General features: G+C 34.6%; 1 protein-coding gene across 1 annotated transcript in view; it reads left to right on the forward strand.

Annotated features, from left to right (window-relative positions):
- The window catches only part of psmc1b (proteasome 26S subunit, ATPase 1b), a 44,067-nt gene extending 22,041 nt beyond the window's left edge, over nt 1-22,026 (forward strand). Inside the window, exons 8-11 of the mRNA XM_061987015.1 lie at nt 310-499; nt 565-716; nt 797-951; nt 21,746-22,026. Coding sequence (XP_061842999.1) covers nt 310-499; nt 565-716; nt 797-951; nt 21,746-21,880 — 632 coding nt within the window. The 3' untranslated portion in view covers nt 21,881-22,026. The remainder of the gene's footprint in view (nt 1-309; nt 500-564; nt 717-796; nt 952-21,745) is intronic.
- The last annotated feature ends 1,802 nt before the right edge of the window (nt 22,027-23,828 follow it).

Here is a 23,828-nt window from a genome sequence, read left to right on the forward strand (position 1 = left end):
CAGTTTAGCTTGTTAATAGAAACAGTCTTAAAAGTGCACAAACCTGAAGTAAAATATGAACTTTTGTTGTGGCTTGAACCAATTATTCATATTTACATTGTTTCTTATGGAGACAATTGATTGACTATACAAACTTTTTGTTTTACGAGCCCTGTCCAAGAACCATTTATGTTTGTAAATTGAAGTTCCACTGTACTTTTTATTTGTCTGACAATACTGAAAAAAGCAGCTATTGATTTGGTATCAAAGTATCGATACATGTGTTTATGTACTAAGCGAGTAAAACACATCCCGTTGTTTGTACCTCAGGTAAGACGCTGCTGGCCAAAGCCGTAGCCAATCAGACGTCTGCTACCTTCCTGCGTGTGGTGGGCTCCGAGCTCATCCAGAAGTACTTGGGGGACGGACCCAAGCTGGTGCGAGAGCTCTTCCGGGTGGCGGAGGAACACGCGCCCTCCATCGTCTTCATCGACGAGATCGACGCCATCGGGACGAAGAGGTACGAGACGCTTTATTTGGGGGCGGAGCTTGTGACGGCTCACCAATGCTGCTGCTGTCACACAGGTACGACTCCAACTCCGGTGGCGAACGTGAGATCCAGAGGACCATGTTGGAGCTCCTCAACCAGCTGGACGGCTTCGACTCCAGGGGTGACGTGAAAGTCATCATGGCCACCAATCGGATAGAAACTTTGGACCCCGCCCTCATCAGACCAGGTGAGCATCACTCACCCGTTCAAGAAATCCTACTGTAACCACAACAAGTAAAACTTTCTTTTTTTGGGGTCCTCCTTTAGGGAGAATTGATCGTAAAATTGAGTTCCCTTTGCCTGACGAGAAGACCAAAAGGAGAATCTTTCAGATTCATACAAGCCGCATGACAGTAGCTGATGATGTCACACTTGATGACCTCATTCTGGCCAAGGACGACCTATCAGGAGCAGACATTAAGGTAAGAAAAAATAATGTCGCTAGCGATTATCTTGTCTCACTACAATGGCAATGAACAACTAGAAAGTTCACACTATCTGCGTTGTAAATTGATTAAAGCTAAAAAGCTAGCATAGAGGTTAGCATGCTAGCGTTAGCTAGATATAATGGGAAAAGTTAAAATTCTTGCAAGATGTAAAGAAGTCCTAAAATCGATCAATTTTAGGTTTAAATGATCAAAAATGACTAAAATGCTAGTTGGTGTACGTCTAAGATGGCAGCATTTTGTAAAAGCCGTGATTTTTAGGTTTAAACAAATAAGATTAGCTAATATTTTAGCATGACAACATGAAAAGTTAGCGTACTTCTAAGATGACGGTAATAATCGAAAGCCATGATTTTTAGGTTTATACGAACAAAAAGTTGCAAAATGCTAGCATTAAACAGAACAACATGCACCTGATCTCACTTTTGCGCTTCATGGCAAAGACGGTGAATACTTATGAACATGTGATTTCTTATGGTTCTTTTTTTATATACGGTAAATCTGCAAACATTTAAAAAAAAAAAAAAAAAACTTTCACATTGTCATTATGGGGTGTGTAGAATTTTGAGGGCAAACATGTATTTATTGGAATTTTAGTTTATTAAGCATCGCCATTAGTCTACACCGCAGTGGAGACTATTCTTCCTGGGGTCCAGGCAAAAAACATCACATAATCACAAAACAAAAGATTACAATGCAGTACAACGGGGACGGCGTGGCGCAGTGGGAGAGTGGCCGTGCGCAACCCGAGGGTCCCTGGTTCAATCCCCACCTAGTACCAACCTCGTCATGTCCGTTGTGTCCTGAGCAAGACACTTCACCCTTGCTCCTGATGGCTGCTGGTTAGCGCCTTGCATGGCAGCTCCCTCCATCAGTGTGTGAATGTGTGTGTGAATGGGTAAATGTGGAAGTAGTGTCAAAGCGCTTTGAGTACCTTGAAGGTAGAAAAGCGCTATACAAGTACAACCCATTTATCATTTATTTATTTATTTACAACGTGATCAATAATAACATTTTGTGATACAAAAATAGCAACAACAAAAAACAAAAAAACAATAACTAGGAGTTTACATAAAAATGTTCATACCAAAGATAAAAAAGAGCAATATAAAAACAGATACCGTATTTTTCGGAGTATAAGTTGCACCTGCCTAAAATGCATAATAAAGAAGGAAAAAAACATATATATGTCGCACTGGAGCCCGAACAATGAAAAAAACTGCGACTTATAGTCCGAAAAATACGGTATATATTTTTGGCAGAAATAAAACAAAGAACCAATGGCCCACAATATACACATTAGTGTACCATAGACAAACAATATTCTATGTGACGAAAAAGTACCATAGTCAATAAAATATGACAAAGTACATCATACTTGCCAACCTTGAGACCTCTGGTTTCGGGAGGTGGGGGGGGGGGGGCGTGGCTAAGAGGGGAGGAGTATATTTACAGCTAGAATTCACCAAGTCAAGTATTTCATATATATATATATATATATATATATATATATATATATATATATATATAATATATATATGACTTTCAGTGAATTCTAGCTATAAATATATATTTATTTTATTGTATATATATATATATATATATATATATATATATATATATATATATATATATATATATATATATATATATATATATATAAAATAAATACTTGAATTTCAGTGTTCATTTATTTACACATATACTTGTTGAGTTAAGGGTTGAATTGTCCATCCTTGTTCTATTCTCTGTCACTATTTTTCTAACCATGCTGAACACCCTCTCTGATGACGCATTGCTGTGTGGCACGCACAAAAGTGCTTTCATCAAATGCACTAGATGGCAGTATTGTCCTGTTTAAGATTGTCACAACATTGCTGTTTACGGCAGACGAACTGCTTTACGGTAGACCAAAAACGGTAGACCAAAACGTGACCGCTGCTGTTGTTGTGTGTTGTTACCGCGCTGGGAGGACGTTAATGAAACTGCCTAACAATAAACCCACAAAAGGAACCAGGAACTCGCCCTCGATCATTCTACAGTTATAACGTCATTGGGCAGGCACACTGTTTATATTGTGGGAAGGCGGACTCAGGTCCGGGAGATTTTCGGGAGATAATTTGTCCCGGGAGGTTTTCGGGAGAGGCGCTGAATTTCGGGAGTCTCCCGGAAAATCCGGGAGGGTTGGCAAGGATGAAGTACATACGAAATCAAGATAACATCAATATAGAAACGATAACCAGAAACAAGATTGAATTTAAGCAAAAAATAAGTCCAAAGAAGATGAATGAACCAGTCATGACATTAGGTACAATCTAGAGTAAGGCTGTAACAAAACAAAATGTGGAAAGTGAAGCACTGTGAAGACTTTCTGGAAGATAATAAAAATAAAAATAAATTAAAGAGTTACTTGTTTACCATCCCTCGCAGTACATTTGTACTTTTGTAAAAAGTAACCACTATTCTGCCTGCAGATACACAACTCCTCCAATGATGAGACATGTGTCCTTCTGTAGTGGAACGTTAATGTGTTTGGTCACAGGATAGGCCACAACTAGAAGAGAACATTACGAATATATCAAACAATAATGTGCACAGCTGTAGTGATACCAACTAACTAGCATGCTAACACTAGCCAGCTACTTGTTAGCAAGCTTAAATGCTAACACCATTACAACCGTTATTCCTCAATCTAAACGTATACAAACTATGCAAGTGTACTTATTGAACTTACAGGCTGTGTTGTCCTGATAGAAGATCGATAGTCGGACGTCTCATAAAACTGCAAGTGAACCGCCTGTGACGTCCCTGTTAGAGGAATATTAAGCAGGTTACACCTTAGTGTTGACCTTTATTATGCTAGAAGAGATACACATGATGAGCTCACCCTGTTTCCTTATCTATGTACCCACACACATATATAGATAGTACTTTATTGATTCCTATGTACCCACACACATATATAGATAGTACTTTATTGATTCCTATGTACCCACACACATATATAGATAGTACTTTATTGATTCCTATGTACCCACACACATATATAGATAGTACTTTATTGATTCCTATGTACCCACACACATATATAGATAGTACTTTATTGATTCCTATGTACCCACACACATATATAGATAGTACTTTATTGATTCCTATGTACCCACACACATATATAGATAGCACTTTATTGATTCCTATGTACCCACACACATATATAGATAGTACTTTATTGATTCCTATGTACCCACACACATATATAGATAGTACGGTACTTTATTGATTCCTATGTACCCACACACATATATAGATAGTACTTTATTGATTCCTATGTACCCACACACACATATAGATAGTACTTTATTGATTCCTATGTACCCACACACATATATAGATAATACTTTATTGATTCCTATGTACCCACACACATATATAGATAGCACTTTATTGATTCCTATGTACCCACACACATATATAGATAGTACTTTATTGATTCCTATGTACCCACACACATATATAGATAGTACTTTATTGATTCCTATGTACCCACACACATACGGTATATAGATAGCACTTTATTGATTCCTATGTACCCACACACATATATAGATAGTACTTTATTGATTCCTATGTACCCACACACATATATAGATAGTACTTTATTGATTCCTATGTACCCACACACACATATAGATAGTACTTTATTGATTCCTATGTACCCACACACATATATAGATAGTACTTCATTGATTCCTATGTACCCACACACATATATAGATAGTACTTTATTGATTCCTATGTACCCACACACATATATAGATAGCACTTTATTGATTCCTATGTACCCACACGCATATATAGATAGTACTTCATTGATTCCTATGTACCCACACACATATATAGATAGTACTTTATTGATTCCTATGTACCCACACACATATATAGATAGTACTTCATTGATTCCTATGTACCCACACACATATATAGATAGTACTTTATTGATTCCTATGTACCCACACACATATATAGATAGCACTTTATTGATTCCTATGTACCCACACGCATATATAGATAGCACTTTATTGATTCCTATGTACCCACACACATATATAGATAGTACTTCATTGATTCCTATGTACCCACACACATATATAGATAGTACTTTATTGATTCCTATGTACCCACACGCATATATAGATAGTACTTTATTGATTCCTATGTACCCACACACATATATAGATGGTACTTTATTGATTCCTATGTACCCACACACATATATAGATAGTACTTTATTGATTCCTATGTACCCACACACATATATAGATAGTACTTTATTGATTCCTATGTACCCACACACATATATAGATAGCACTTTATTGATTCCTATGTACCCACACACATATATAGATAGCACTTTATTGATTCCTATGTACCCACACACATATATAGATAGTACTTTATTGATTCCTATGTACCCACACACATATATAGATAGTACTTTATTGATTCCTATGTACCCACACACATATATAGATAGTACTTTATTGATTCCTATGTACCCACACACATATATAGATAGTACTTTATTGATTCCTATGTACCCACACACATATATAGATAGTACTTTATTGATTCCTATGTACCCACACACATATATAGATAGCACTTTATTGATTCCTATGTACCCACACACATATATAGATAGTACTTTATTGATTCCTATGTACCCACACACATATATAGATAGCACTTTATTGATTCCTATGTACCCACACACATATATAGATAGTACTTTATTGATTCCTATGTACCCACACACATACGGTATATAGATAGCACTTTATTGATTCCTATGTACCCACACACATATATAGATAGTACTTTATTGATTCCTATGTACCCACACACATATATAGATAGTACTTTATTGATTCCTATGTACCCACACACACATATAGATAGTACTTTATTGATTCCTATGTACCCACACACATATATAGATAGTACTTCATTGATTCCTATGTACCCACACACATATATAGATAGTACTTTATTGATTCCTATGTACCCACACACATATATAGATAGCACTTTATTGATTCCTATGTACCCACACGCATATATAGATAGTACTTCATTGATTCCTATGTACCCACACACATATATAGATAGTACTTTATTGATTCCTATGTACCCACACACATATATAGATAGTACTTCATTGATTCCTATGTACCCACACACATATATAGATAGTACTTTATTGATTCCTATGTACCCACACACATATATAGATAGCACTTTATTGATTCCTATGTACCCACACGCATATATAGATAGCACTTTATTGATTCCTATGTACCCACACACATATATAGATAGTACTTCATTGATTCCTATGTACCCACACACATATATAGATAGCACTTTATTGATTCCTATGTACCCACACGCATATATAGATAGTACTTTATTGATTCCTATGTACCCACACACATATATAGATAGTACTTTATTGATTCCTATGTACCCACACACACATATAGATAGTACTTTATTGATTCCTATGTACCCACACACATATATAGATAGTACTTCATTGATTCCTATGTACCCACACACATATATAGATAGTACTTTATTGATTCCTATGTACCCACACACATATATAGATAGTACTTCATTGATTCCTATGTACCCACACACATATATAGATAGTACTTTATTGATTCCTATGTACCCACACACATATATAGATAGTACTTTATTGATTCCTATGTACCCACACACATATATAGATAGTACTTTATTGATTCCTATGTACCCACACACATATATAGATAGCACTTTATTGATTCCTATGTACCCACACACATATATAGATAGCACTTTATTGATTCCTATGTACCCACACACATATATAGATAGTACTTTATTGATTCCTATGTACCCACACACATATATAGATAGTACTTTATTGATTCCTATGTACCCACACACATATATAGATAGTACTTTATTGATTCCTATGTACCCACACACATATATAGATAGCACTTTATTGATTCCTATGTACCCACACACATATATAGATAGTACTTTATTGATTCCTATGTACCCACACACATATATAGATAGTACTTTATTGATTCCTATGTACCCACACACATATATAGATAGTACTTTATTGATTCCTATGTACCCACACACATATATAGATAGCACTTTATTGATTCCTATGTACCCACACACATATATAGATAGTACTTTATTGATTCCTATGTACCCACACACATATATAGATAGTACTTTATTGATTCCTATGTACCCACACACATATATAGATAGTACTTTATTGATTCCTATGTACCCACACACATATATAGATAGTACTTTATTGATTCCTATGTACCCACACACACATATAGATAGTACTTTATTGATTCCTATGTACCCACACACATATATAGATAATACTTTATTGATTCCTATGTACCCACACACATATATAGATAGCACTTTATTGATTCCTATGTACCCACACACATATATAGATAGTACTTTATTGATTCCTATGTACCCACACACATATATAGATAGCACTTTATTGATTCCTATGTACCCACACACATATATAGATAGTACTTTATTGATTCCTATGTACCCACACACACATATAGATAGTACTTTATTGATTCCTATGTACCCACACACATATATAGATAGTACTTCATTGATTCCTATGTACCCACACACATATATAGATAGTACTTTATTGATTCCTATGTACCCACACACATATATAGATAGCACTTTATTGATTCCTATGTACCCACACGCATATATAGATAGTACTTCATTGATTCCTATGTACCCACACACATATATAGATAGTACTTTATTGATTCCTATGTACCCACACACATATATAGATAGTACTTCATTGATTCCTATGTACCCACACACATATATAGATAGTACTTTATTGATTCCTATGTACCCACACACATATATAGATAGCACTTTATTGATTCCTATGTACCCACACGCATATATAGATAGCACTTTATTGATTCCTATGTACCCACACACATATATAGATAGTACTTCATTGATTCCTATGTACCCACACACATACCGTATATAGATAGCACTTTATTGATTCCTATGTACCCACACGCATATATAGATAGTACTTTATTGATTCCTATGTACCCACACACATATATAGATAGTACTTTATTGATTCCTATGTACCCACACACACATATAGATAGTACTTTATTGATTCCTATGTACCCACACACATATATAGATAGTACTTCATTGATTCCTATGTACCCACACACATATATAGATAGTACTTTATTGATTCCTATGTACCCACACACATATATAGATAGCACTTTATTGATTCCTATGTACCCACACGCATATATAGATAGTACTTCATTGATTCCTATGTACCCACACACATATATAGATAGTACTTTATTGATTCCTATGTACCCACACACATATATAGATAGTACTTCATTGATTCCTATGTACCCACACACATATATAGATAGTACTTTATTGATTCCTATGTACCCACACACATATATAGATAGCACTTTATTGATTCCTATGTACCCACACGCATATATAGATAGCACTTTATTGATTCCTATGTACCCACACACATATATAGATAGTACTTCATTGATTCCTATGTACCCACACACATATATAGATAGTACTTTATTGATTCCTATGTACCCACACGCATATATAGATAGTACTTTATTGATTCCTATGTACCCACACACATATATAGATGGTACTTTATTGATTCCTATGTACCCACACACATATATAGATAGTACTTTATTGATTCCTATGTACCCACACACATATATAGATAGTACTTTATTGATTCCTATGTACCCACACACATATATAGATAGCACTTTATTGATTCCTATGTACCCACACACATATATAGATAGCACTTTATTGATTCCTATGTACCCACACACATATATAGATAGTACTTTATTGATTCCTATGTACCCACACACATATATAGATAGTACTTTATTGATTCCTATGTACCCACACACATATATAGATAGTACTTTATTGATTCCTATGTACCCACACACATATATAGATAGTACTTTATTGATTCCTATGTACCCACACACATATATAGATAGTACTTTATTGATTCCTATGTACCCACACACATATATAGATAGTACTTTATTGATTCCTATGTACCCACACACATATATAGATAGTACTTTATTGATTCCTATGTACCCACACACATATATAGATAGTACTTTATTGATTCCTATGTACCCACACACATATATAGATAGCACTTTATTGATTCCTATGTACCCACACACATATATAGATAGTACTTTATTGATTCCTATGTACCCACACACATATATAGATAGTACGGTACTTTATTGATTCCTATGTACCCACACACATATATAGATAGTACTTTATTGATTCCTATGTACCCACACACACATATAGATAGTACTTTATTGATTCCTATGTACCCACACACATATATAGATAATACTTTATTGATTCCTATGTACCCACACACATATATAGATAGCACTTTATTGATTCCTATGTACCCACACACATATATAGATAGTACTTTATTGATTCCTATGTACCCACACACATATATAGATAGCACTTTATTGATTCCTATGTACCCACACACATATATAGATAGTACTTTATTGATTCCTATGTACCCACACACATACGGTATATAGATAGCACTTTATTGATTCCTATGTACCCACACACATATATAGATAGTACTTTATTGATTCCTATGTACCCACACACATATATAGATAGTACTTTATTGATTCCTATGTACCCACACACACATATAGATAGTACTTTATTGATTCCTATGTACCCACACACATATATAGATAGTACTTCATTGATTCCTATGTACCCACACACATATATAGATAGTACTTTATTGATTCCTATGTACCCACACACATATATAGATAGCACTTTATTGATTCTTATGTACCCACACGCATATATAGATAGTACTTCATTGATTCCTATGTACCCACACACATATATAGATAGTACTTTATTGATTCCTATGTACCCACACACATATATAGATAGTACTTCATTGATTCCTATGTACCCACACACATATATAGATAGTACTTTATTGATTCCTATGTACCCACACACATATATAGATAGCACTTTATTGATTCCTATGTACCCACACGCATATATAGATAGCACTTTATTGATTCCTATGTACCCACACACATATATAGATAGTACTTCATTGATTCCTATGTACCCACACACATATATAGATAGCACTTTATTGATTCCTATGTACCCACACGCATATATAGATAGTACTTTATTGATTCCTATGTACCCACACACATATATAGATAGTACTTTATTGATTCCTATGTACCCACACACACATATAGATAGTACTTTATTGATTCCTATGTACCCACACACATATATAGATAGTACTTCATTGATTCCTATGTACCCACACACATATATAGATAGTACTTTATTGATTCCTATGTACCCACACACATATATAGATAGCACTTTATTGATTCTTATGTACCCACACGCATATATAGATAGTACTTCATTGATTCCTATGTACCCACACACATATATAGATAGTACTTTATTGATTCCTATGTACCCACACACATATATAGATAGTACTTCATTGATTCCTATGTACCCACACACATATATAGATAGTACTTCATTGATTCCTATGTACCCACACACATATATAGATAGCACTTTATTGATTCCTATGTACCCACACACATATATAGATAGTACTTTATTGATTCCTATGTACCCACACACATACGGTATATAGATAGCACTTTATTGATTCCTATGTACCCACACACATATATAGATAGTACTTTATTGATTCCTATGTACCCACACACATATATAGATAGTACTTTATTGATTCCTATGTACCCACACACACATATAGATAGTACTTTATTGATTCCTATGTACCCACACACATATATAGATAGTACTTCATTGATTCCTATGTACCCACACACATATATAGATAGTACTTTATTGATTCCTATGTACCCACACACATATATAGATAGCACTTTATTGATTCCTATGTACCCACACGCATATATAGATAGTACTTCATTGATTCCTATGTACCCACACACATATATAGATAGTACTTTATTGATTCCTATGTACCCACACACATATATAGATAGTACTTCATTGATTCCTATGTACCCACACACATATATAGATAGTACTTTATTGATTCCTATGTACCCACACACATATATAGATAGCACTTTATTGATTCCTATGTACCCACACGCATATATAGATAGCACTTTATTGATTCCTATGTACCCACACACATATATAGATAGTACTTCATTGATTCCTATGTACCCACACACATATATAGATAGCACTTTATTGATTCCTATGTACCCACACGCATATATAGATAGTACTTTATTGATTCCTATGTACCCACACACATATATAGATAGTACTTTATTGATTCCTATGTACCCACACACACATATAGATAGTACTTTATTGATTCCTATGTACCCACACACATATATAGATAGTACTTCATTGATTCCTATGTACCCACACACATATATAGATAGTACTTTATTGATTCCTATGTACCCACACACATATATAGATAGCACTTTATTGATTCTTATGTACCCACACGCATATATAGATAGTACTTCATTGATTCCTATGTACCCACACACATATATAGATAGTACTTTATTGATTCCTATGTACCCACACACATATATAGATAGTACTTCATTGATTCCTATGTACCCACACACATATATAGATAGTACTTTATTGATTCCTATGTACCCACACACATATATAGATAGCACTTTATTGATTCCTATGTACCCACACGCATATATAGATAGCACTTTATTGATTCCTATGTACCCACACACATATATAGATAGTACTTCATTGATTCCTATGTACCCACACACATATATAGATAGCACTTTATTGATTCCTATGTACCCACACGCATATATAGATAGTACTTTATTGATTCCTATGTACCCACACACATATATAGATGGTACTTTATTGATTCCTATGTACCCACACACATATATAGATAGTACTTTATTGATTCCTATGTACCCACACACATATATAGATAGTACTTTATTGATTCCTATGTACCCACACACATATATAGATAGCACTTTATTGATTCCTATGTACCCACACACATATATAGATAGCACTTTATTGATTCCTATGTACCCACACACATATATAGATAGTACTTTATTGATTCCTATGTACCCACACACATATATAGATAGTACTTTATTGATTCCTATGTACCCACACACATATATAGATAGTACTTTATTGATTCCTATGTACCCACACACATATATAGATAGCACTTTATTGATTCCTATGTACCCACACACATATATAGATAGTACTTTATTGATTCCTATGTACCCACACACATATATAGATAGTACTTTATTGATTCCTATGTACCCACACACATATATAGATAGCACTTTATTGATTCCTATGTACCCACACACATATATAGATAGTACTTTATTGATTCCTATGTACCCACACACATATATAGATAGTACGGTACTTTATTGATTCCTATGTACCCACACACATATATAGATAGTACTTTATTGATTCCTATGTACCCACACACATATATAGATAGTACTTTATTGATTCCTATGTACCCACACACACATATAGATAGTACTTTATTGATTCCTATGTACCCACACACATATATAGATAATACTTTATTGATTCCTATGTACCCACACACATATATAGATAGCACTTTATTGATTCCTATGTACCCACACACATATATAGATAGTACTTTATTGATTCCTATGTACCCACACACACATATATAGATAGCACTTTATTGATTCCTATGTACCCACACACATATATAGATAGTACTTTATTGATTCCTATGTACCCACACACATACGGTATATAGATAGCACTTTATTGATTCCTATGTACCCACACACATATATAGATAGTACTTTATTGATTCCTATGTACCCACACACATATATAGATAGTACTTTATTGATTCCTATGTACCCACACACACATATAGATAGTACTTTATTGATTCCTATGTACCCACACACATATATAGATAGTACTTCATTGATTCCTATGTACCCACACACATATATAGATAGTACTTTATTGATTCCTATGTACCCACACACATATATAGATAGCACTTTATTGATTCCTATGTACCCACACACATATATAGATAGTACTTCATTGATTCCTATGTACCCACACACATATATAGATAGTACTTTATTGATTCCTATGTACCCACACACATATATAGATAGTACTTTATTGATTCCTATGTACCCACACGCATATATAGATAGTACTTCATTGATTCCTATGTACCCACACACATATATAGATAGTACTTTATTGATTCCTATGTACCCACACACATATATAGATAGTACTTCATTGATTCCTATGTACCCACACACATATATAGATAGTACTTCATTGATTCCTATGTACCCACACACATATATAGATAGCACTTTATTGATTCCTATGTACCCACACGCATATATAGATAGTACTTTATTGATTCCTATGTACCCACACACATATATAGATAGTACTTTATTGATTCCTATGTACCCACACACACATATAGATAGTACTTTATTGATTCCTATGTACCCACACACATATATAGATAGTACTTCATTGATTCCTATGTACCCACACACATATATAGATAGTACTTTATTGATTCCTATGTACCCACACACATATATAGATAGCACTTTATTGATTCCTATGTACCCACACGCATATATAGATAGTACTTCATTGATTCCTATGTACCCACACACATATATAGATAGTACTTTATTGATTCCTATGTACCCACACACATATATAGATAGTACTTCATTGATTCCTATATACCCACACACATATATAGATAGTACTTTATTGATTCCTATGTACCCACACACATATATAGATAGCACTTTATTGATTCCTATGTACCCACACGCATATATAGATAGCACTTTATTGATTCCTATGTACCCACACACATATATAGATAGTACTTCATTGATTCCTATGTACCCACACACATATATAGATAGCACTTTATTGATTCCTATGTACCCACACGCATATATAGATGGTACTTTATTGATTCCTATGTACCCACACACATATATAGATGGTACTTTATTGATTCCTATGTACCCACACACATATATAGATAGTACTTTATTGATTCCTATGTACCCACACACATATATAGATAGTACTTTATTGATTCCTATGTACCCACACACATATATAGATAGCACTTTATTGATTCCTATGTACCCACACACATATATAGATAGCACTTTATTGATTCCTATGTACCCACACGCATATATAGATAGCACTTTATTGATTCCTATGTACCCACACACATATATAGATAGTACTTCATTGATTCCTATGTACCCACACACATATATAGATAGCACTTTATTGATTCCTATGTACCCACACGCATATATAGATAGTACTTTATTGATTCCTATGTACCCACACACATATATAGATGGTACTTTATTGATTCCTATGTACCCACACACATATATAGATAGTACTTTATTGATTCCTATGTACCCACACACATATATAGATAGTACTTTATTGATTCCTATGTACCCACACACATATATAGATAGCACTTTATTGATTCCTATGTACCCACACACATATATAGATAGCACTTTATTGATTCCTATGTACCCACACACATATATAGATAGTACTTTATTGATTCCTATGTACCCACACACATATATAGATAGTACTTTATTGATTCCTATGTACCCACACACATATATAGATAGTACTTTATTGATTCCTATGTACCCACACACATATATAGATAGCACTTTATTGATTCCTATGTACCCACACACATATATAGATAGTACTTTATTGATTCCTATGTACCCACACACATATATAGATAGTACTTTATTGATTCCTATGTACCCACACACATATATAGATAGCACTTTATTGATTCCTATGTACCCACACACATATATAGATAGTACTTTATTGATTCCTATGTACCCACACACATATATAGATAGTACGGTACTTTATTGATTCCTATGTACCCACACACATATATAGATAGTACTTTATTGATTCCTATGTACCCACACACATATATAGATAGTACTTTATTGATTCCTATGTACCCACACACACATATAGATAGTACTTTATTGATTCCTATGTACCCACACACATATATAGATAATACTTTATTGATTCCTATGTACCCACACACATATATAGATAGCACTTTATTGATTCCTATGTACCCACACACATATATAGATAGTACTTTATTGATTCCTATGTACCCACACACACATATATAGATAGCACTTTATTGATTCCTATGTACCCACACACATATATAGATAGTACTTTATTGATTCCTATGTACCCACACACATACGGTATATAGATAGCACTTTATTGATTCCTATGTACCCACACACATATATAGATAGTACTTTATTGATTCCTATGTACCCACACACATATATAGATAGTACTTTATTGATTCCTATGTACCCACACACACATATAGATAGTACTTTATTGATTCCTATGTACCCACACACATATATAGATAGTACTTCATTGATTCCTATGTACCCACACACATATATAGATAGTACTTTATTGATTCCTATGTACCCACACACATATATAGATAGCACTTTATTGATTCCTATGTACCCACACACATATATAGATAGTACTTCATTGATTCCTATGTACCCACACACATATATAGATAGTACTTTATTGATTCCTATGTACCCACACACATATATAGATAGTACTTTATTGATTCCTATGTACCCACACGCATATATAGATAGTACTTCATTGATTCCTATGTACCCACACACATATATAGATAGTACTTTATTGATTCCTATGTACCCACACACATATATAGATAGTACTTCATTGATTCCTATGTACCCACACACATATATAGATAGTACTTCATTGATTCCTATGTACCCACACACATATATAGATAGCACTTTATTGATTCCTATGTACCCACACGCATATATAGATAGTACTTTATTGATTCCTATGTACCCACACACATATATAGATAGTACTTTATTGATTCCTATGTACCCACACACACATATAGATAGTACTTTATTGATTCCTATGTACCCACACACATATATAGATAGTACTTCATTGATTCCTATGTACCCACACACATATATAGATAGTACTTTATTGATTCCTATGTACCCACACACATATATAGATAGCACTTTATTGATTCCTATGTACCCACACGCATATATAGATAGTACTTCATTGATTCCTATGTACCCACACACATATATAGATAGTACTTTATTGATTCCTATGTACCCACACACATATATAGATAGTACTTCATTGATTCCTATATACCCACACACATATATAGATAGTACTTTATTGATTCCTATGTACCCACACACATATATAGATAGCACTTTATTGATTCCTATGTACCCACACGCATATATAGATAGCACTTTATTGATTCCTATGTACCCACACACATATATAGATAGTACTTCATTGATTCCTATGTACCCACACACATATATAGATAGCACTTTATTGATTCCTATGTACCCACACGCATATATAGATGGTACTTTATTGATTCCTATGTACCCACACACATATATAGATGGTACTTTATTGATTCCTATGTACCCACACACATATATAGATAGTACTTTATTGATTCCTATGTACCCACACACATATATAGATAGTACTTTATTGATTCCTATGTACCCACACACATATATAGATAGCACTTTATTGATTCCTATGTACCCACACACATATATAGATAGCACTTTATTGATTCCTATGTACCCACACACATATATAGATAGTACTTTATTGATTCCTATGTACCCACACACATATATAGATAGTACTTTATTGATTCCTATGTACCCACACACATATATAGATAGTACTTTATTGATTCCTATGTACCCACACACATATATAGATAGCACTTTATTGATTCCTATGTACCCACACACATATATAGATAGCACTTTATTGATTCCTATGTACCCACACACATATATAGATAGTACTTTATTGATTCCTATGTACCCACACACATATATAGATAGTACTTTATTGATTCCTATGTACCCACACACATATATAGATAGTACTTTATTGATTCCTATGTACCCACACACATATATAGATAGTACTTTATTGATTCCTATGTACCCACACACACATATAGATAGTACTTTATTGATTCCTATGTACCCACACACATATATAGATAGTACTTTATTGATTCCTATGTACCCACACACATATATAGATAGTACTTCATTGATTCCTATGTACCCACACACATATATAGATAGTACTTTATTGATTCCTATGTACCCACACACATATATAGATAGCACTTTATTGATTCCTATGTACCCACACACATATATAGATAGCACTTTATTGATTCCTATGTACCCACACACATATATAGATAGTACTTTATTGATTCCTATGTACCCACACACATATATAGATAGTACTTTATTGATTCCTATGTACCCACACACACATATAGATAGTACTTTATTGATTCCTATGTACCCACACACATATATAGATAGTACTTCATTGATTCCTATGTACCCACACACATATATAGATAGTACTTTATTGATTCCTATGTACCCACACACATATATAGATAGCACTTTATTGATTCCTATGTACCCACACACATATATAGATAGCACTTTATTGATTCCTATGTACCCACACACATATATAGATAGTACTTTATTGATTCCTATGTACCCACACACATATATAGATAGTACTTTATTGATTCCTATGTACCCACACACATATATAGATAGTACTTTATTGATTCCTATGTACCCACACACATATATAGATAGTACTTTATTGATTCCTATGTACCCACACACATATATAGATAGTACTTTATTGATTCCTATGTACCCACATACATATATAGATATCACTTTATTGATTCCTATGTACCCACACACATATATAGATAATACTTTATTGATTCCTATGTACCCACACACATATATAGATAGTACTTTGATTCCTATGTACCCACACACATATATAGATAGTACTTTATTGATTCCTATGTACCCACACACATATATAGATAGTACTTTATTGATTCCTATGTACCCACACACATATATAGATAGTACTTTATTGATTCCTATGTACCCACACACATATATAGATAGCACTTTATTGATTCCTGTGTACCCACACACATATATAGATAGTACTTTATTGATTCCTATGTACCCACACACATATATAGATAGTACTTTATTGATTCCTATGTACCCACACACATATATAGATAGCACTTTATTGATTCCTATGTACCCACACACATATATAGATAGTACTTTATTGATTCCTATGTACCCACACACATATATAGATAGTACTTTATTGATTCCTATGTACCCACACACATATATTGATAGTACTTTATTGATTCCTTCAGGAGAGTTCCCTCAGGAAAGTTAAAATATGATTTCCTGGAGTTTAACAGTGTCATGATGTACCAGCAAAGAGGAAGAGATACACGCACCAAGTTGACTTTCGGTTTCAATATCCGCAGCAAACTAGGTGGACCAAAGCATGAGAGCTGGGTGACCATTTTTAAGATTGATCGGGTTCTCTCTCTCCAGCGTTGGTATCACAATGGTTTGTACTTACCGTATTTTTCGGACTATAAGTCGCTCCGGAGGAAAATGCATAATAAAGAAGGAAATAAATAAACATTTATAAGTCGCACTGGAGTATAAGTCGCATTTTAGGGGTAAAGTTATTTGATAAAACCCAACACCAAGAATAGAAATTTGAAAGGCAATTTAATCCAATCCAATCCACTTTATGTATATAGCACATTTAAACAACAAAATGTTTCCAAAGTGCTGCACAACAATATTAAACACAAAGACAATATAAAATAAATATGATTAAAAACAATTTCAAAAGGGTAAAACCAATTAAAACAGTAAATAGAAATCAAAATTTTAAAAACACAGAGGACAACAGAGGACCACACAACTCACGGAGTGTTAAAAGCCAGAGAATAATTTATTTAAAATAAATAAAGAATAGTGAACAACAGGCTGAATAAGTGTACGTTATATGAGGCATAAACAACCAACTGAGAACGTGCCTGGTATGTTAATGTAACATATTATGGTAAGAGTCATTCAAAGAACTATAACATATAGAACATGCTATACGTTTACCAAACAATCTGTCACTCCTAATCACTAAATCCCATGAAATCTTATACGTCTAGTCTCTTACGTGAATGAGCTAAATAATATTATTTGATATTTTACGCTAATGTGTTAATAATTTCACACATAAGTCGCTCCTGAGTATAAGTCGCACACCCGGCCAAACTATGAAAAAAACTGCGACTTATAGTCCGAAAAATACGGTACTCCTGTTTTGTAGAATACATTGTTAAACTTCAATTTTAGTCACATCATTTTAGACCGCCTTAGAACTAAAAAGATCTGGGTGGACTCTCCCGTCCTAAAAGGGGGGTCCTTACATCACCCAAACCGGAAGTGACGCCCGTAACTCCCCATTTGGCTTATCATTAGGAATGCTTTATGGTGAATAAAAAAATCAAAGAAGGGAAGCATATTTAAATACTGAAGTAACAAGTACATGGAGCCAGAAGAACAATAATAGACGTTGTATTTAGTGTCCGTAAAAAGTGAGCAGTATTATTTTAAGTAATGCTATGAACTTTTGACACTTCACTAGAACCAATAGAAGACACTTTACCTCACTTCCTGTGGAACAATAACTTCATTTACCCTATTTTCTGGACTAAAGAGCGCACCGGTATATAAGCCGCAGCCACCGAATTAAAAAAAACAAAACTGTTTTTTCCATATATTAACTGCACCGGACTATATGCCGCAGAATATATACGTTGTGAAATTAGTTATTTACACAGTAATACCAATAATAATAATAATACATTTTATTTGGTATAGCGCTTTTCAGAGTACCGGTACTCAAAGACGCTTTAGAGCAGTGGTTCTCAAATGGGGGTACTTGAAGGTATGCCAAGGGGTACGTGAGATTTTTTTTAAATATTCTAAAAATAGCAACAATTCAAAAATACTTTATAAATATAAATAAAAACCTATTTTTTTCCCAAATAGTTCAAGAAAGACCACTACAAATGAGCAATATTTTGCACTGTTGTACAATTTAATAAATCAGAAACTGATGACATAGGGTATTTTACTTCTTTATCTCTTTTTTTCAACCAAAAATGCTTTGCTCTGATTAGGGGGTACATCACTGAAAAAAGGTTGAGAACCACCGCTTTAGAGGATAAAAAAATTAAAATATAAATCAGTTCAAAGTAATAATATAAAATACAGGAAATATAAAAGCAGTACATTGTAAAATACATAATACAGGACAATTACAAGACGGGACATTACAGGACACAGAACAATACTAACAAACACTTGTAAACGTTAGCATATTGTTAGTTATATGATAGCACGTTCAAACATGCATGAAAACACTCCTACAGACATCACACATGGGACGATTTAGTAAGTAAGAATTGTTTGTTATATTGTGCCACAGACGTTGCTTGGATTGACGAATGAAGACATATGAGTAGAACCGCTATGGACGGCTAGAGGATAGAACAACAGCACTTCTATTTCCAGTTGAAAGCACTAAATGGAAGGACACTGCAGAACATGTTTTTGTTTTGTTTTTATGGTCATCAGCAAAGAAAAATACATAAAATAGCTGCATCGTTTCATAAGCCGCAAGATTCAAAGCGTTGAAAAAAACATAGCAGCTTATAAAACCTAAAAGTCCTTCTCGGTGTATTTAAACTGCAATAGACGACAAAAATGGTTCAATGGTAACTTTTGGTGTAACTGTTGGAGGCAGTACGGTGGAGCAGGGGTTAGTGCATGTGCCTCACAATACAAAGGTCTTGAGTAGTCCTGTGTTCAATCCCGGGCTCGGGATCTTTCTGTGTGGAGTTTGCATGTTCTCCCCGTGACTGCGTGGGCTTCCTCCCACCTCCAAAGACATGCACCTGGGGATAGGCAACACTAAATTGGCCCTAGTGTGTGAATGTTGTCTATCTGTGTTGGCCCTGTGATGAGGTGGAAACTTGTCCAGGGTGTACCCCGCCGTCCGCCCGAATGCAGCTGAGATAGGCTCCAGCACCCCACGGCACCCAGGGAATAAGTGGTAGAAAATGGATGGATGGAGGGTTTAACTGTTCTCTGCTCTTCAGAGTCAGTTCTCTGCTCTTCAGAGTCAGTGTGCTGCCCTCCAGTGGCCATGAGCAGTACATTTCCTCTCCTTACCTCAACTCATTTCTCACAAAGCTGCCTGTGTTTCCCCGTCCTGTCGCCCCCTGCAGGCCATCTGCACAGAAGCAGGCCTCATGGCTTTGCGAGAACGCCGCATGAAAGTCACCAACGAGGACTTCAAGAAGTCCAAGGAGAACGTCTTGTACAAGAAGCAGGAAGGCACACCCGAGGGTCTTTACCTCTAACCCCAACATGTCTTGTCATGATACATCAAAACCAAGAGCTGACTCCTCCCCCTAGAGTCCATTTCATATATTTTGTCATGTCCGCTTATCCTTTATCTTCAGATCTGTGTTGAAAATATGAATAAGAATGATTGAATATCTCTAAATGTGTCCTGTATTTCTCATTTCTACAGGATGACATGTTCAACACTTATTGCTAGAATCCTCCGCCCACATGACACCTCCATAAAAAAAGTCCAAATATAAAGGTGTTAAAAATAAATCACATGGAGTTGTAAAAAGGACATATACAGCAAAGTAAGTCTACTATTTCATCATTTATATGAATATTATATGCATTTTAAGTCTCTATATTCTCCCCACACACACTTCAAAACCCACGTTACACAATTACAGAGTTGCCACATTTCCGTAACACTTATTCTGTATTCAACATCTAATCATGGGGCGGTATAGCTCGGTTGGTAGAGTGGCCGTGCCAGCAACTTGAGGGTTCCAGGTTCGACCCCCGCTTCCGCCATCCTAGTCACTGCCGTTGTGTCCTCGGGCAAGACACTTTACCCACCTGCTCCCAGTGCCACCCACACTGGTTTAAATGTAACTTAGATATTGGGTTTCACTATGTAAAGCGCTTTGAGTCACTAGAGAAAAGCGCTATATAAATATAATTCACTTCACTATCAGTTGCTAGCACGCTAACTTTTTTAGCTCATGTTGCAGGTAAATTCTGTGACTTCCGACATGCTATCATTTTTTTTTGCCAATTCTTGAGTTGTACATGCTACCTATAGCATAACTTTACCACACAAAACAAGGAGCTACACAAAGTTACAACACAACTACGTGACAACACAACCACATAGAGCAACAACATAAAACCATAAATGCAACTCAACATAAAACCACAACACAACTAAGTCACAACACAACGCAATTCAACTACAACACAACCGTTTTAAGCCACAACACAAAAACAACACAACTACATAAAAGTCATAAGACAACATAATCACAATACAATAGAAGCCACAACACAAACAAAAAGCCACAACACTACATAATGTAAACAAAACAACTTTACACAACAGAATTAAAATATAAACAACTTTACACAACACAGCTGAACTACAACACAACCATTTTAAGCCACAACACAACTTTACGCAACAGCACAAACACATAGAGCCACAACACAAGATAAAATCGTAAACACAACATTAAACTACAACACAACATAAATCACAACCCAAAGTTACACCACAACACAACAAAAAACAACATAACACAAAGTACAACAAGAAAAGCACAACACAACATAAAGCCACAACACAATAACATAGAGCTACAATACAACATTAAGCCATAGCACACCAACAAAATCACAATACAACAAGAAAAGCCCAACACAACATAAAGCCACAACACAATAACATACAGCCACAATACAACATAAAGCCATAGCACACCAACAATATAACAACAAAACCACACAAATGCACAACACAACATAAAGCCACAATACAACATAAAGCATAACACACCAACAAAATCACAGTACAACAACATAAAACCACAACACAAGAAGAAAACCACAAAATGACAACATAAAACCACAACACAACAACAAAAGCACAACATATAATCACAATACAATGTTATGCCACAACACAACAGCAGCCACAACACAAACAAAAAGCCACAACACAACTTTACACAACATAATTAAAAATATAAACATTTTTACACAACACAACAGTTGAACTACAACGCAACCATTTTAAGCCACAACACAACTTTACGCGATAGCACAACCACATAGAGCCACAACACCACTTAAAATCATAAACACAACATTAAACTACAATGCAGTCATTTTAAGCCACAACCCAAAGTTACATCCACAACACAACATAAAGCCATAACACACCAACAAAATCACAATACAACT

This window comes from Nerophis lumbriciformis, linkage group LG26, assembly GCF_033978685.3.
Source record: "Nerophis lumbriciformis linkage group LG26, RoL_Nlum_v2.1, whole genome shotgun sequence".
Lineage (NCBI taxonomy): Eukaryota > Metazoa > Chordata > Actinopteri > Syngnathiformes > Syngnathidae > Nerophis > Nerophis lumbriciformis.